General features: G+C 40.9%; 1 protein-coding gene across 1 annotated transcript in view; it reads right to left on the bottom strand.

The window, feature by feature from the left end:
- ITGB8 (integrin subunit beta 8) overlaps positions 1-15,928 on the bottom strand; it is an 87,697-nt gene that overhangs the window by 37,205 nt on the left and 34,564 nt on the right. Inside the window, exons 2-3 of the mRNA XM_084792427.1 lie at positions 14,168-14,253; positions 8,064-8,238 (exon numbers count right to left, since the gene is read on the bottom strand). Coding sequence (XP_084648553.1) covers positions 8,064-8,238; positions 14,168-14,253 — 261 coding nt within the window. The remainder of the gene's footprint in view (positions 1-8,063; positions 8,239-14,167; positions 14,254-15,928) is intronic.

Below are 15,928 nucleotides of genomic sequence, written 5' to 3'. Positions count from 1 at the left end.
ATTTTAAAATTTCCATAATCAATTATTTTTATATTTTTCTTTACATTCTTTTACGATTCCAATGCTATCCGGTCTGAACTATCCAACCTATCAAAACAGCACGGCTTTCTTGCCGGATAAGAGCTAATATAGAGAAGAAGGGGCATTTGCTGTCTGTGTAGAAAGCCCTGTGATTGTGATGCTCTGAGTTCTGCATTTCAGAAGTTTGGAAGGAAAAGTGAGGCAAGCGTAGCCCAGCCTCATCCACTCTCTTGGTCCTCTTTAGGAGCTAGGCTGCTTTCAGAGAGGATTTCCTCTACTCACCCGTTGGGTCTGTGGTGACAAGTACCAGTAGAAACATTCTGTAATTAAAGTGGGGAATTAAATGTAGGAAAATACAGAAAGTAGTACACCAGGCCAGGTGTATATAGACATATGGTGTTTTTAATCTTGGATCATTGTAGTTTATGGTGGCTCTGACAGTGATTGATCATGTTTTAGAGATGCTGTACATGTAGCAGTTATTAAACAGCAAAAGTGTGGGATGGTGACCTCAGTGAAAGGCACAGTTTGTGCAGCAGCTGCAAAGGCTTCCGTGGGAGCCCAAGCTATTGAAAGTACTCCAGACAAATGTCAGCCATACAGGGGAGCTGTGCTGACAACACTTATTCACAGCCCAGCCAGCAAAAGTTCCTTTCACTGGCTCAGCAAAGAAGAGGTGATGAGAAATCCTTGGAGGCTACTGTGTCAGGATCCTGGATTACCTAGATGCTGGTCTCAGCACAGGTACCTGGGTTGGTCCCCCCAACATGGACCAAGAACTCAATAAGACAAGTTGTAATTTAGCTTTCCATACTTGAGTCTTTTAGTCATTGCCCAAGACAGTAATTGCTACTTTTACATCTCAAGACCCCTGAACTGCCAGTGAAGGTTTTGCCAGCTCAGGGTAGATAGCCCCAGGCAGGCTGACCCCACATCTCACTTTGCTTGTTAAGATGGATGCCTTCCTTGCCTGTGAGCTTCAGACATTACCCATAATGGGTTCTCAAGTTGTCTTTTAGTTAGACAATTATGTATGTGGAAGAAAAGAATTAAATATGGGTTCTGTAATATTCCATAGGTAAAATCAGTAGAGACACTGTCTCATGACCATGTAAATACTGTGCCCCTCTGTACAACCACCATTTAGTTTATATTAGAGTGTGGTACACACACAGGCCAGTAACCAGATGACAATAAAAAAAGGGTTTGGCTAACCTAGCTCAGAGAGAAATATGTACAGATGCCTGGCTTAAGACCCGTGGCTGTCACCACTGCAGGGTTGTTATGAAAGCAGCAGTGTTTTGATGTTACAGGAACTATGGGAAAGGAGCTATGCAGAGAGAGACGCACTACATTCATACACTCTACACAACTGGTATGCATTAGCTGATCAAGTCATACTTTAATTAAATGTTCTCCAAGTCACTCTTAAGTCCTCTACTCACACTCAGCTGAAACGATGTCCTTCATCCAATAAGTGGCTCTATATATTTAGACTACATGGAAACTTTAGGATGCCTAAATTATAAAATTCAAAAATGTCCTCTTTAATTAAAAGGTGCCCACAGCCTAGCTTGGTGCTCTAAGGCTCGCCTTGTTTCCCAGGATTTCTACCAAAGGAGCCATGAGAGTAATAGCAGAACCATGCTGGCGGGCGATGGAACTCTGGACTGAAGTGGCAACACCCCAGCCCTACCAAGCACCCACTGGCTCTATCCAGTGGCTTAAAACTAAGAGACTAACAATGGTGGGCAAGGAAGGGAACCAAAATCTCCCCACTCTTGATCTTTCCTCCTACAAGAATAGCCTCCTGGGCCAAAGACATGCTCAGTGGTTTAGAGCATTAGCTTCTCTCTCAGAGGACTCGGATTTGATTTTCAGAACCCACATGTTGCTCATAACCATCTGTAACTCCAGTCCTGGGGGGATCTAAAGCCCTCTTCTGACCTGTGAGGGCATTCTGCAAAGTGATGCACAAATAAATAAGGTGTGTAGGCAAACACCCATAAACATAAAAATAACTAAATTAAAGAAGAGTAACCTCTTATTCACTCCCCATTAGTACACGGTTTGCAAGGCAATTTGTTCTATTTATTCCATTCAGAATCATATTACTCTTCCATGACTACGGTGATCAGCATGAGAATGCCGCCATAGGCTCATAGCTTTGAATTCTTAGTGCCCGGTCAGGAGCATTGTTTGGGGAGGATTAAAAGCTGTGGCCTTGCGGGAGGAGATGTGTCACTGAGGGCGGGGACTGAGGTTTCGAAAAGGGTTTTGTCCAATTACTAAAACTAACTGGACTCTTTCAACTATTAGATATTGTCAGAGTTATATTCAATTATATTTGATTTACAAGTAAGGGAAACTGGACTGAATTTTACTTTCCAAATAATTACAGTAAGAAGATACGATTGACAACTATTTGGATTGATGCGAACCGGAGAGTTTTAGTCAATGTGGTTTTTTTAGGTCACATGGAGTTGATCACAGTCACTCATATCTTTTTGCTCTGAGTGTGGAGGATAAAGGGCAATGATTATGTTGTTGGCATCTCTCTTTACCAATCTCATGAAAAGGAAATCTTGGGCAATGAATGAGAAGCGAGTTTCTGACAACGCCTCAGTTTTTGTTCAAGTCCTTTGCTGCCATGGAACATATGCTTCCTTCTCTTTGTCAGCTTCTATTTGTGGTGTGTGTGTGTGTGTCCATGTGTGTGTCTATGTGTGTGTGTGTGTGTCTGTGTGTGTCCATGTGTGTGTGTGTGTCTGTGTGTGTGTCCATGTGTGTGTGTGTGTCTATGTGTGTGTGTCTGTGTGTGTGTCTATGTGTGTGTGTGTGTGTGTCTGTCCATGTGTGTGTGTCCATGTGTGTGTGTGTGTGTCTATGTGTGTGTGTCTGTGTGTGTGTCTATGTGTGTGTGTGTGTGTCTATGTGTGTGTGTGGGGTCCATATGTGTGTGTCTGTGTGTCTGTGTGTGTGTGTGTGTCAATGTGTGTGTGTCCGTACATGTGTGTCTGTATGTCCGTGTGTGTGTGTGTGTGTGTGTGTGTGTGTGTGTGTGTGTGTGTGTTAAATCACATTTTCTAACTAATTTTAGATCCCATCCCACACACTAAACAGTCAAACCACTAAATATAGTTGATAGTCAAGGCCAACTCTGTGGGAAACGGTTATAATTGACTATAGTCAGGGCCTGACCATAACATTTCCTTCTTGGTATTTTCTTTCCTTTATGAATTTCTCCCCTCCCCTCCCATCTTGTCTCCTCTTCTCACCAGCGTTTCTTTTCGTCGTTGTTTCAGACAGGACTGCACTATGTAGCTCAGGGCTGCCTCAGACTCAACTCACCCTGACTCTTCCCTGCCCTTCTTGCCTTCTGCCTGCATTGTGCCCTCTGACTTCACTGCCCTCCATTGCCTTGGGCCGTCCCGCAGCCACTACACTGTCTCTTTAAAACTCAGACTTGTACACATCACTGCCTGCTTCTGATGCCCAGATAGCCAGTCAGGGTAGACTGAAGCACATCGTCATTCTCACCCCGTCTTCACTTAAATCTAACAAAACAAAACTGCTTGTACACCCCCAGAAGTACTCTGCAAACACACACGTCCATGCCACATTCATGCTCATTTTGTCTGTGGTGAGCTAACCTCCCTTTCCTTCATGTAATTACTGCTTTAAGACACTGTTGGGCCACGCTGAGCTTCCTTCCCTTGTTGCCTAACGACTGGATCATACCATCATTTTAATGTTTTCCATATGATTATGAAGCCCAGACATGGCATCTTTATCTTCTTTCAATCTCTAAAAGCTTCTGTGAGAGCTTTACACAGAACACTTAGCTTTGCATTTGGAGCATAGTAAATACATATGTGTTAGTAGTTACTGGCATCATTTCCACAGGATTCTAAGTAACTTTAAGGATAATGACTACTTTCCATCTCTGAAGCCTCTAGTATCTGTCTATAATCTCAGGAGACCTAAAATATTAATATAGCTCCAAAAGACTAAAAGCCAGTTACTGGTCTAGACAAATTGCATAAACGCATAAGCAGAAAATATAATTTATAGGTATTTACATTGCAAATATGTTCTAGAGAACAGGGCTTTTGAATGATACAGTCATATTAATTAGCGATAAGTAATATATAAAACAGGATAACCTGCTGGAAATTAGCATTTAATTATAAAAGTAGGGTGGTTGGCATATTACTAAGGAGAAGCAAATCACACCAAAGCCCCAAGCATAAAGATGGTTAGAAAAAGTAAGCTTACAAAACGTGTTCAAACTGTCCAGTACTGGCTGTGGGGAGGGCAGGAGCAGGTAGCTCCTGGACTGTTACGCAGAGAGCACTGAAGATTGGGCCAGCAAGATGCTCAGCCTGTAACTGCACCTCCTGCCAATGGCCACGTTCTATCCCTGGGACTCCGGTCATGGAAAGAAAGAGCTGACTCCCACAAATTCTCCCTTGACCTCACCTTATGAGCTGTAGTATGCATGCCTGTACACACACACAGACACACACACACACACACACACACACACACACACACACACACACACACACACTAAATAATGTAATAAAAGTTTTAAGTAAAAAAAAATGAAGAAAAAATGAAGAAATTAAAATGAACAAGACAGGAAACTTCACTCACATAAGTCTAAACAAACCTCAGTTCTTCTTATGAATTATATGGGAATGAATGTACATTAAAATTCTACACAAGTTTTCTTACTTTAACACAACATTACAGTTGAAACTTGAATGTTTGCAAGGGCCCCAGATGGAAAATGTCTGACCTAGCTCCAGGGCGGTTGGAGGTGGTAGAACATTTAATAAAGAACTGAAGCCAGTCAGGATGGAGTCAGTCACTGGAGGCATGCCTTTGCAACTGTATTGGGACCCCTACTCTTTCTCTTTGCATTTTACCATCATGAGACAAACAGGTTCCATCTCCCTGTATGATGAACTGTCTCACAAGCCCAGAACAGTGACGTCAAGTGACCAGTGGTAGAAATGCTGGTATCAGAAGTCAAAACAAATCTCTAAATTAATTTTCTGATGTATTTTGTCACAGCAACATAAAGATAATTAATGCAGAAAATTCACTTTTAGAAACATATTCTAAAGAAATGTGCTGCTTTGTTTAGAGAAACTCTATTTGACCTTAATTGGGATTATCTCAATTTGGCTGAATATCTTTAATTTAACAGTGTTTATGGAGACTTGTAATTCTCACAATAGCAGCTTCTTGTTCAGGAATATTATATTCTTTTGTTTTTTGGGACACAGTGGTTCTTAGCAAATGCAATACGATTTGATTTGCTACAGTTTTTATTAAAGCTTTCACAGTGACTCATAGCAAGTAAGTAACTTGTAGGCCTGCTGTAAATCTGTGTAGGAATTATTTGACACAGGTATAATGTGTTCTTTGAAAGTTTGAATGAACCCAAAGCAATTCTTACTATGTAACTATTTAGACCTAAAGTACTTATTGAGCATTTCTTATTTAATTAGCAATTAAACGTTATTTTGTCTTCTTTTCTTAGTTAAACTTACTAACAATTTGTTATTCTCATTGAGATTTACAGAGAACCAATCCATGTATATCTATATACATATTATTTTATGATATAGTTAATTTTATTATTTTAAATTTATTAATTCATTTTTATTTTGTGATTGCTTGTATTTTTGTGGGTTTTTTCCCATTTTTTGGATACTTACTTCAATTTTATCCATTTACTTTTCAAAATAAAAGCAAATTATTCAATTTTTTTCAGAACAATTCAAATTACATCCCATCTATTTGAACGTATTTTGTTACTGTTACTATTTATTACCTTATAACTAGAACTTTGATTGTGGCATTTTGAGTTAATTTTATTGTACTGAGCTTAAATATATTGGGTCATGAAATAGTTTTTAGTTTCTGTAACTGGGTTCTATATTGATTTCTTAATATATTTTGTGGACTTTAGCATTTTACACATCAAATGCTATTAGTTGAATAGTATTTGGAGGGGGCCTTGGGGAGTGATTAGGGTTAGATGAGATCATGGGGTGGTAGTCACCCCATGATTACTGGTCCCCTGAGATACTGGCGAGCCTCCCTTCACATCATCTCCATGCCTATGACTTTCCCTCCCAACTCTGCCGTGTGTTCCTCATTACGAAGTGAGCACCTGCAAGCCCGGAGAAGGGCCCTTACTGGAAGCTAAATCTGCCACACCTTCTTCTTCAACTTCCCTGACATTTGGAATTTTAGCCTTTCTGGAACTGCGAGAAAAGGTAATTCTATCATTTGTGTCACCAAATGTAAGGCACTGTGTGTGTGACCGCTAAACAGACTAAGGCATCAATCAAAGATTTAAGCTCAGTCGTTCTGTTATAGTCTCTCCCCCTCATTTCCTCTGCAGATACTGAAGGGGAGGTTGTTGAGTCAAGTGAAGAGCAGTGATGCAGCAATCTGTAGGATTTTAAGAAAGTCTTGGAGTAAAGACAGTGCTCAGAGCGTGCCTTCGAAAGTAGGCAAGTTATAATGGACCGTTACGTGTGTTACCACTCAATGCTAACACACAAGAAACAAACAAAAATCGGCCCCATAAAGATTCTGGAGGCAAAGGTGGAAACGGTGATGGGTGAGAGGGCTATCAGGATATGGAGACTGGTAAGAAAGTAGCTAGGAGAGATTAGAAACCCTGAGATCAGGCGCCGTTGCAAAAACAGGTAGAGGAAAAAAGTCATTAGAGGTTTCTGGGCAATTATAACTTTAGAAGGCTGTGTGTGCAGGGAAGATACATGTGAAGCTAAGAGAGTGTGAAGGGCAGATTTTAGTGAATATGTTGTGTTGGGTGAGCACACGAGGTGGAAGAACTGTGATCTTAGCTGAGTTAGAATTCCTGTCCTGGCTGTGCTTCCCCTTCCTGCTGGAACTCTTACACTTCCTACTGAGCTGTCGCATTATTTTACACGGGGAGGAGCCCAGTTTTAACTGGAAGCTCGGAACATGTCCGGGGAAAGAAATACACTTTGCTTTTCTGGTAACTAAAGAGTCTGGAAGAAATGGCTCAGCACTTAGAGTGTGATGACAACTATAGCATCATTAGCTACTACTATACTATTATTGTTAAAAACAAAAAGTAGTAACAAAATAGGACCACCCACAGCGAACTAATGAGGAGCTGAAATGTTTAATATTACTTTAAACCTTTGGAATTCTTTGAACCTGGGGGAACGAATGTTCCAGAGCTACAACATGTGTCAATGTCAGACTGTGGGACACTGATGGGGAGATATCAGAGGAATGCACAAGGAAAAGTAGATACTAATCTCAAATGCCACCGCAGAGCTGTCTAAGGTAATTATGGTAATAATGAATGATAGTTTGTGTTTCAAAGTTCATAGTAAAAGCTCTAAATACTTAGCTTAATTTGTATTTCCCACTAACTAATGAATAAGTGCAACATCCAAATATTTATGAAGAGTTTACTCTATTACCACACTGTAAGGAATGGAGAAAGAATACAAAAAAGGATGTTTTCTTTCTGGGGTTAGGAGGTATGAGCACTTGCTACCAGGCGAGGCCATTGTTGTACAATCATTGAACACACAAGGCTAAAGAAGAGAATCAATTCCTGCAAGTCGGTCTCTGACCTCTAGGTGCACTGTGACTGGGTGTGTGCTTCCTCACCCTCTACCAACTAAACAGCTAAGAAGAAGTTTCTTTTCCCCCAGAGCTTCATTGTAACTAGAGCACAATTACATCACTGTGTGACTGGACCATGTGATCAGAACACAGAGTTATAATAGGTTGTGGGAAGGTTTGGAGCATGTCCAAGGCAGTACAACTTAGCTACAAACATGATGGGGGTAGAACAACGGTTCCTTTATCTGAGCTCACTAGAATTTTAGCTACACTACTGCAGTTAAACTACACTACTGTAGGCTGTTGCACCATATTAACTATGAGCAAGTCACTAGGAACTGACATTGCAAATTAAGGGCCACCGCAGTTTTCTGTGAGAGGTGCCAAACCTGGATGCAGTTGGATTGAGACTTCGCCTGGTGTCACTTGGGTATTGATTTCATTCTCACTTGGTGTTACCACGTGCACAGACAGGTATTCTATTGAATCAACCGGACAGCCTTTGCTTATCAAATTAGAAACAGTATCACAGCGTTCACTTCTTAATCCATCTGAAACAAAATCCTGTTAAAAAAAAAAAAAGGAAAATCAATGATGTTTTTAGCAAATCATCTCTGTGACAACTTAAGAAACTGTACAATGCAAATATCACAAAGGAAACATTTCCCACGTAGAACAAATTAGGCCATCCCATAAAGCAGCTGCATGCTTCTAATTAAAGTATGAGAAGTTTTGTCAGGAATAAAAGTTTCACTTCTACATTTCATTTAAAAATAAGAAAACAAGTTAATAAAAGGAGAAGAGTTTAATCAAGCACTTTAATTGTCGTTGACTGAGCACTGTAAAATTACACCAGCTTCATTCTTTGTAGGCATCTGACTTTGGAAAGACAGACCTAAAAAAGAATTAGTCAAAGTAGACAATTTATTGTTTCCACATGTGTGCCTTTTATGCTTTAAGGAACCCAGCTGGCACGTCTACTGTACGCTGTTGTGCTTCGGAGAGGAGAGCAAGTCCATCAAAATCATATGCCAAACTGTGCTGACAACTCATAAGAAAGAATTGAAACACTAGCTTCTTAGGTCGTCAACTTCTGCAGCTTCTTATATACAAAGCAGCCTGTAAATAATTAGATAAACCAAGGGAGATGCTTGCCATGACACAACACCAGAAGATTCCAATTCAGACTTTCCTGATTTTGCATCTAAATCATTCAGCATAAAATGATGCTAGTTTAGAATTAATGGAATATGATTAAAAGTTAATTTGTTCTGGTTGAGATAAAAAGACAATACTTCCATCTTTCACATGACCATTCAGGTATTGTATTGGAAAGCATGGAAATATTTTACTATGGAAAATATTGATCTAAATTGTTTACTTGAGAAAGTTACATGTGGTTGAATATTTGTCCAGCAGTCTTCCTAACGGGGCTATTTGGTCCATTATTTCATCATCTCACCTTTATGTCACATGACAGTCACTACAAAACAATGATTGTCTAAGTGTTAAGGAAGCAGAGCAAAGCAGCTAGAGACTCCGCTACTGAAGTCAACAGATCACAACTGAATTCAGTCACTAAGCAGGGAAATATGATTATTTATTATGGGAGTGAAGCTTAGGGGCAAGAGAATGCCGTAGGTTTATGAAGAAAGGGAATTATAAGCTTAAATGACAAGCCAAAGATGATGTCATCAATTATGAAAAGTGATATCCCCTTGGCCAGGGAACAATTAGGTCGAATCATGGTAGGCAACATAAAACATTCAAAAAATTGTTCCCTTTAATCCCAGCACTCGGGAGGCAGAGGCAGGCGGATCGCTGTGAGTTTGAGGCCAGCCTGGTCTACAAAGCGTGTCCAGGACAGCCAAGGGGTTTGGTAAATTAAAGTCAGTGGGACAAATGAGACCATTTGCCTGTTTTTACATGGTTTGTGTGTCAAAATGCCCCATTTTTAGGAAACAGTGGAGAACAACACAGGAAGAATTGCTGCAGAGGATGTGTGTGGCTGCTAGTGCTAATGGCTTACTGTCTGGTCCTCACAGTGTTGACTGATAGTTAGTGTGTGGCTGTCACTGGTGACCCAAAAACAATGAAAAGGAAAAAGGAAATATGCCCTTCTTTCTAATTGATCCGGGCGTTTGCTAAGGGGTTTGCTATCATATCAACTGGTAACTCCCACCACTGCCAGCCAGGTGTCATGTAGAGGCTGCATGGAGTTCCTCAGAGAAGGGTAGCCAGCGCCTGGCACAGCACGTGTCATGGTTCCCCAGTGCGCTCAGGTTAGGCTGTGCTTCTCCCAGTGCAGGGACACCGAGAGCACTTGCTGCATTTCCAACTCACGTGTCATGTCACAAAGGGCCACTTGCTTCTTCCAGATGTAAAGGCCCCAAGATCTTAAATAATGCAAAGGAAATAAAATATAAGCAGCTCTGATTAATCTTTCTTCTCAGCCTGTGAAGAGTGTCTGAGTTCTGGTGTAGAGAATAGGGAAGGAAAGGATGGCTAATTTCCTGTAACTATACATCAAGCTATATGCCATATGACCTTTAAATGTCAAATAGTTTTGCTAAAATAGCAAAAATCTTCTCAATTATTTTGCAATGTCTGAACCAGAATGGCTGTTTTGGTCCACGGTGAGCACTACTAAGTCAGAAAAAGCATCACCAATTGGGCCAATGACGTTTTAAAGGGGGAAAGAAAAGGTTTTTGCCCAGTGTGGCTCACTTTCCATTTGGAAGAAAAGCGATTTGAAACCACACCCTTTTAATTTCTTGGCAGTTTATGTCATTCTAATTTCTTCTAGTCCTTATGTTTTACTTTTTCTTCAAGAAAAATACTGGGGAAATCAGACTCCAGGTTTCTGTAGCTCAGACCCGATGATTATGGGAGGCCCAGACTGAAGTCACCGGTGCTGCTCAGCTCTTCTTCTATGCATTAGCACAATATGCTGGTGTATAAACAAAATGCATCCCCCACTTAATGTCTGAGTGTTCTGGGCTTCCAAAGCCAGCCGTGTGGAGATGGAAGGGTCTTATCATCTCCCCCTAGACAGCAAATGCCGGTCAATTCCTACTCTGTGATGGCTGTGATTTCAAGTCAGGCCTCTGCTGTCATACTGTGATGGTTCTGTCGGCCAAGATAGAAAGAGAATTGCTCAAAACAATGTTGTCTCCTCCTACAGTTGTTAACTAGAAATGTGGATGTCAACTAGGTGATATTAATAAGGTACTTATTAATGGTTTTCTGGAGCATGTAAGGAAGGGAAAATAGAGATTATGGACTAACAGATTAAAATGCTGTTTAAGAATACAAGCAAATTGAGTATACACTGTCTACGTTCATAGTGATTTTTGAGACAGGATTTTTAATAATTTTTGACAATATGATGCTTTCTAATTACTCTTATTCCCCCTTTATCTCCCTCCATCAGTAATGCCTCCTCCTCCCTACACGTCTTTCCCCACATTCCAGTCTAGTTGTTCCGTGACCCAGTCTGTCTTTGTGTCCATAGGTTTGGAATTATCTACTAGACCCCGGTGGGCTCACCATTCACTACACAACTAAAGACAATGATCACACCTCTCCCAGGATCTTTAAGCTGTTAATATTTTGGCAGGGAGGAGCAAGCCCTGTGATCCTCTGTCCTATACATAACCAATTGTTAACAAGGCCAGTTTCATGCAGGCCCAGAGCAGGAAGCCACATTCGCTTGAGTAAAGTGTGCAATGCTGGGTCATTCACAGTAGATAGAATTTCTCAGCCTTTCCCTCACCTTCCAGCTCTTACACCTTTGCCACCACCTTTTCTCAGGTATTTCATGAGTCTTAGAGGAGGTGGTATATTGACCAGCTTTGAAAGTTATACAGACCAGGTTTGGTAAGCTATTTTTCATCCATTATATACTCATGATTAGGAAAAACCTCTTTTACCTTTCTGGCAGAGAAATCAGGGCCACCAGCTGTGTCTGTGTCTTTATGATGGGTGGTCTTACCTCTTGACAATGTCAGGACAGCCCACAGGGATTACACAGTTCCTTCTCTTACTAATTAGAGCAATAGCCAAGACTGTACCTTCAGAGGTTGTGTTATTTTTCTTACTGTACTTTAGTATGATTTTTGTGTGCATGTGGTCTATGCATGTGTATGCAGCTGTGCTTGTCCATGCAGTTACATGCAGAGGCGAGAAGTTGATGCTTAGATGTTTTCTTCCAGTCCTTCTCCACTTTAGTTTTTGAGATATTGTCTTTCACTGAATCTGGAGTTTGCCATTTCAACTAGACCGTCTTGTCAGCAAGCCCTGGGAATACGTCTGTTTCTACCGCCCAATGCTGCCATCACAGATGTGTGCCACTACCTCTGGCTTTGATGTTGGGGATGGGAATCCTAACTGAGGTCCTCATCCTTGTATGCCAAACACTTTCCCCACTGAGCCATTTCCCCAGCTCCTGACTGAATTACTGGTATAGGCAGCTCCCTAGACATAAGTATCTATAGCTACAACTATATCTCAAACAATGTCCAGTGTCAAATGTTACTTCCCTATATATTGGTTAAAGTGTGGACTGGGTACAGACAGTATTTCCATTTTAGAGACATGGAAAAACGTGATTTAAAGGGATGAAGCAACATAGTTTACATAGTCGTTTACATAGTTTATAGTTATGAACTGTTGGTACTAGCGCTTAAATTCAACTTGGTATCACTTAGAGTCTGATCTTTCCAACCATAAATTACGTTACACTGCAGTGTGTAGGCAAGAACAGCTTTGCACATTTTCAATGTTTTTGTCAAGGCCTCTGTTTGCAGGTCCAACAGTCGACACAGGTTCCCTCTGTCCCTCAGCACACCCCCCTGCACTAGCTGTCTTCCTTCTGAATTCCCAGGCCTTGGCACATCCCCAAGCTCCCGATTCTGTGAACAGACAGATGGGCATTTTCAGAGCTGCCATTTTTCTCCCCCTTTGTACCAATCACAGCTGTGAGGAGGCGTGGTCTCTCTGGAGCCCAATGTCACACTTGGCTGACAACTAGGCTTTGAAGCATATTTCTGAAAGCTCACCCCAACAACTCTCACTGAAGCACTTAGCAGCTGAGGTTGGCACAAAGATCGGGGCTATAAGGATCTCTTTTAGTGATGAGTTGAGTATTGGCTCAGGGTCAGGAAAACCAGGCCACAAAACAATCCTGACACAGGGAACTCTACAGGTCAACTCCACGCTCAAAGCTGCAGAGATGAGTGAGGAAAGGGATGTTCAGGGGACGGCAAGGATTCTGTCTGGTGTTTAGGTGATAGAATTCTTGGTCTTGGACTAAGGAAGTCTGGGATCTTCCACTTTATGACATTGTCTGACTTGGTGACAAAGTATTTCCTTGCTAATTAGTGATGTCTGATTTTTCTCATTATGGAGCCCAGAGAACAGAGGAGAACATGAGACTGTCCCCAGAAGAGGTAACTTTTAGGTGTGGCTACTGTATGCTAACCCCTTATGAGCTAGTGCCCTGATTCGTTCATAGGAGAGGGGGACACCCGTCATCCCTGCTGCCTTTTAGCTTTCTTTGTCCTCCTGACGCAAACGTGGAAAGGGAGAGCAAGAAGGAGAATGACGAGATGATGAGAGGTTAGTTAGAGGAAGTAAAACTAGAGACTCATGGACACGTCGTGCAGGGCTGCCATGTGCAGGAGCTGCATAAGCAACCACAAAACTACGCAGGCGACCTCACAAAAGAGACTCCAAACTAGCCATCGGCACCTTGGAGAAACGTTTTATATAGGTATCTCTGATCTAAGATCGTTGGTTTTTTTTAAAAAAAAAATTCTTAAAACAAATTAGAGTAAAGCAAAAATAAGACATTATAATTTTTACAAAGAATTATGTTGGAATTTGTTTCTCCACAAAGAATGCAAAAGATTAACTTTTAACAATAACAGTGAATTTACAGGACTTGAAGTGTAAAATACACAATAAGTGTAAAAATAAAGGCATCATATTTTCCATAATTAAAATTTGCTATACAATGTTAATAAATCACTGAACTCTTAGTATTTCATGTAAAAACAAGCAAAATGGACCAATGAATAAGCAAGTATTAAGAGAGTAGTCTAACTTGAGTATATAACTTTATGCTGCAAGTTGCAGCAAGAATCTTATATCAAAGTCTACTGAATTATCAAGTATTATATCTATTTGCCAGCTTCTTCTATAGAGCAGATGGAAAGCGTAAAAATGGTTAGCACTTCATGTAAAAATTACTGCACTTTTCCTAATAAAAATGTTACACTTGATTTTCCATTCAGCCAGATAAGCTGCTTTTCTACAGAAAACCAAATAAAATTCCCCTGATGCTCAGCATTACCTTTCTTGTTCCAGATGTGTCTTAAAGTACAGAATATTGAGGCAATGAAATCAGGCTAGAGGGAAAATTAAGGATGGAAAACTCAAAAGTAGCATCAAAAACCAAACAAACAAAAGACCACCACCAACAAAGACGCACCTCCCGAGCACACCATCCGCAGTCTGGACCCAGCTGGAGGCACCTGGCACAGGAGACGACAGTTGAAGAGCCACATTTATTGTGTTCTGAAATTAAAGTTAAGATGAACCATTAGGCTTTTTTTTTTCCTAAGGTGGAAAGTGTACATAATTCAAACTACGGTAGAAAAGTGAAATGAGGTCATCTTTTGTTAGAAACAGATGGCATCAGAGAATGTACAGTTTCCTTGGGAAACATTTACCTGCCCCTGCCGTTAATAGAACACCTGGGTAGCTAGTATTTAATGCTCTAAGATCAGGAAAAAGCAATAGCGTGGAGATATGACCTTTGTTATATCTAGGGATTTAACTGTACTGTAAGGGAACCCTTTAAAGTTTTAGTTCACTGAAATCAGAGCTCGTGATCTCTGAACCAAGCAGGTGCTTTTCATGCTGATGTTTCTCACGTAAAAATTAGCATCTCCAATTGTGAAGCCATGCTGAGTCACACTGAGGGAAATTTCTGAGAAGTAATCTTGGTGGACATTTAAAGTAGCTCCAGCAGCAGCAGACTGTGTTAATACTATTCTGTATGACACAGGTCTAAAGGACACTGTGGCATGATTCAGCGTTTTAGACACAGTGGTTAAAGTGAGTGAACCGTTTTAGCTAACTCAATGTGGTTTTTTTGTTTTTGTTTTTGTTTTTGTTTTTAGACTGGATCATGATTCCTGTGCTGGACTGTACCTGACTAGATAGTGGTGCCTAGAAATTGTCTTTATTCCTCCGTGCGCTCAGCTTTAAATTATAACAAGGTTCTCTGTTCTAAGCGTAGATGCATAGACTAACACAGAATGAGCATGTTATCTTTTTTTCTTGTGTTTAGTAGGCCACTCTCTTCCTATGGCTTCTTTAACCTGAGAGCGCCTGCAGCCACTGAAAATCATTTCCCTCCACTTCACTCATAAGTGCACAGTGAATGAGGTGGACATCAAGGCTACAGTCACTCACAGTCCAGGAGGAAGTGAATATGCAGATTATGTAACAAACAAAGGAGACTTCACCAAATTTCTATGGAAACAGGTGAGGACGGTTCTCTCTACTTCAGAGCAATGGAAAGGGTGGGGGTGGGGCTCTTCCAGCATTGCTCATAGGGATTGTGCCAGTACTCTCCGCTCTCTTGGCTCACAGTTTTTAATCTGTATTACTCTCCTTAAAAGTGCAATCAACACTAAATTGTGTGTACCTATGGATATAATCACACGATTGTGAGAGTCCACAGGGATAGGGCTCGTCAAATTCCCATTGAAATTTTTTTTCTCTCTCCTCCAATTTCCTAAATATTCTGGGAGTCAGGGTGAAACTGTTATGACTTGCTTGTGTCATAGCGCAGGTGTTCGAGTGGGCAGAGCGAGGGTGTCAACTACGGTAGAGAGGCACTAACTATAGCAGAGTGTCAGGCTAGTGTGTACCCTCCCCTGACTTCCCTAGGCAGGCTTGGCATTAGCACACTGTTTCCTAACACCCTCTCTTATGGTCTATTATTTACTCTCTGTGGTTCCTCCAACCCTTCATCTTTGCCTTTACACTAATTTTTAATATATATATTAATATATACATATACATTACAAATCACATATCTTCAAGAGTTCTTCCCAGATCTTCCCAGATCTGAAATTCCAAGAACTAAAAATAATTTCTGCTCTGGGCTCCCTTCACTACCAGCCTGGCCATCTAAATATGAGACTCTCTAGTCAAAATCATCCATCTGGCTTAGTTTGCA

This window comes from Acomys minous, assembly GCF_964271855.1.
Source record: "Acomys minous genome assembly, chromosome: 8".
In the NCBI taxonomy this organism is placed as follows: Eukaryota; Metazoa; Chordata; class Mammalia; order Rodentia; family Muridae; genus Acomys; species Acomys minous.
The sequence above is the reverse complement of the archived record's forward strand: the minus strand, read 5'-3'. Positions and strand labels throughout refer to the sequence as shown.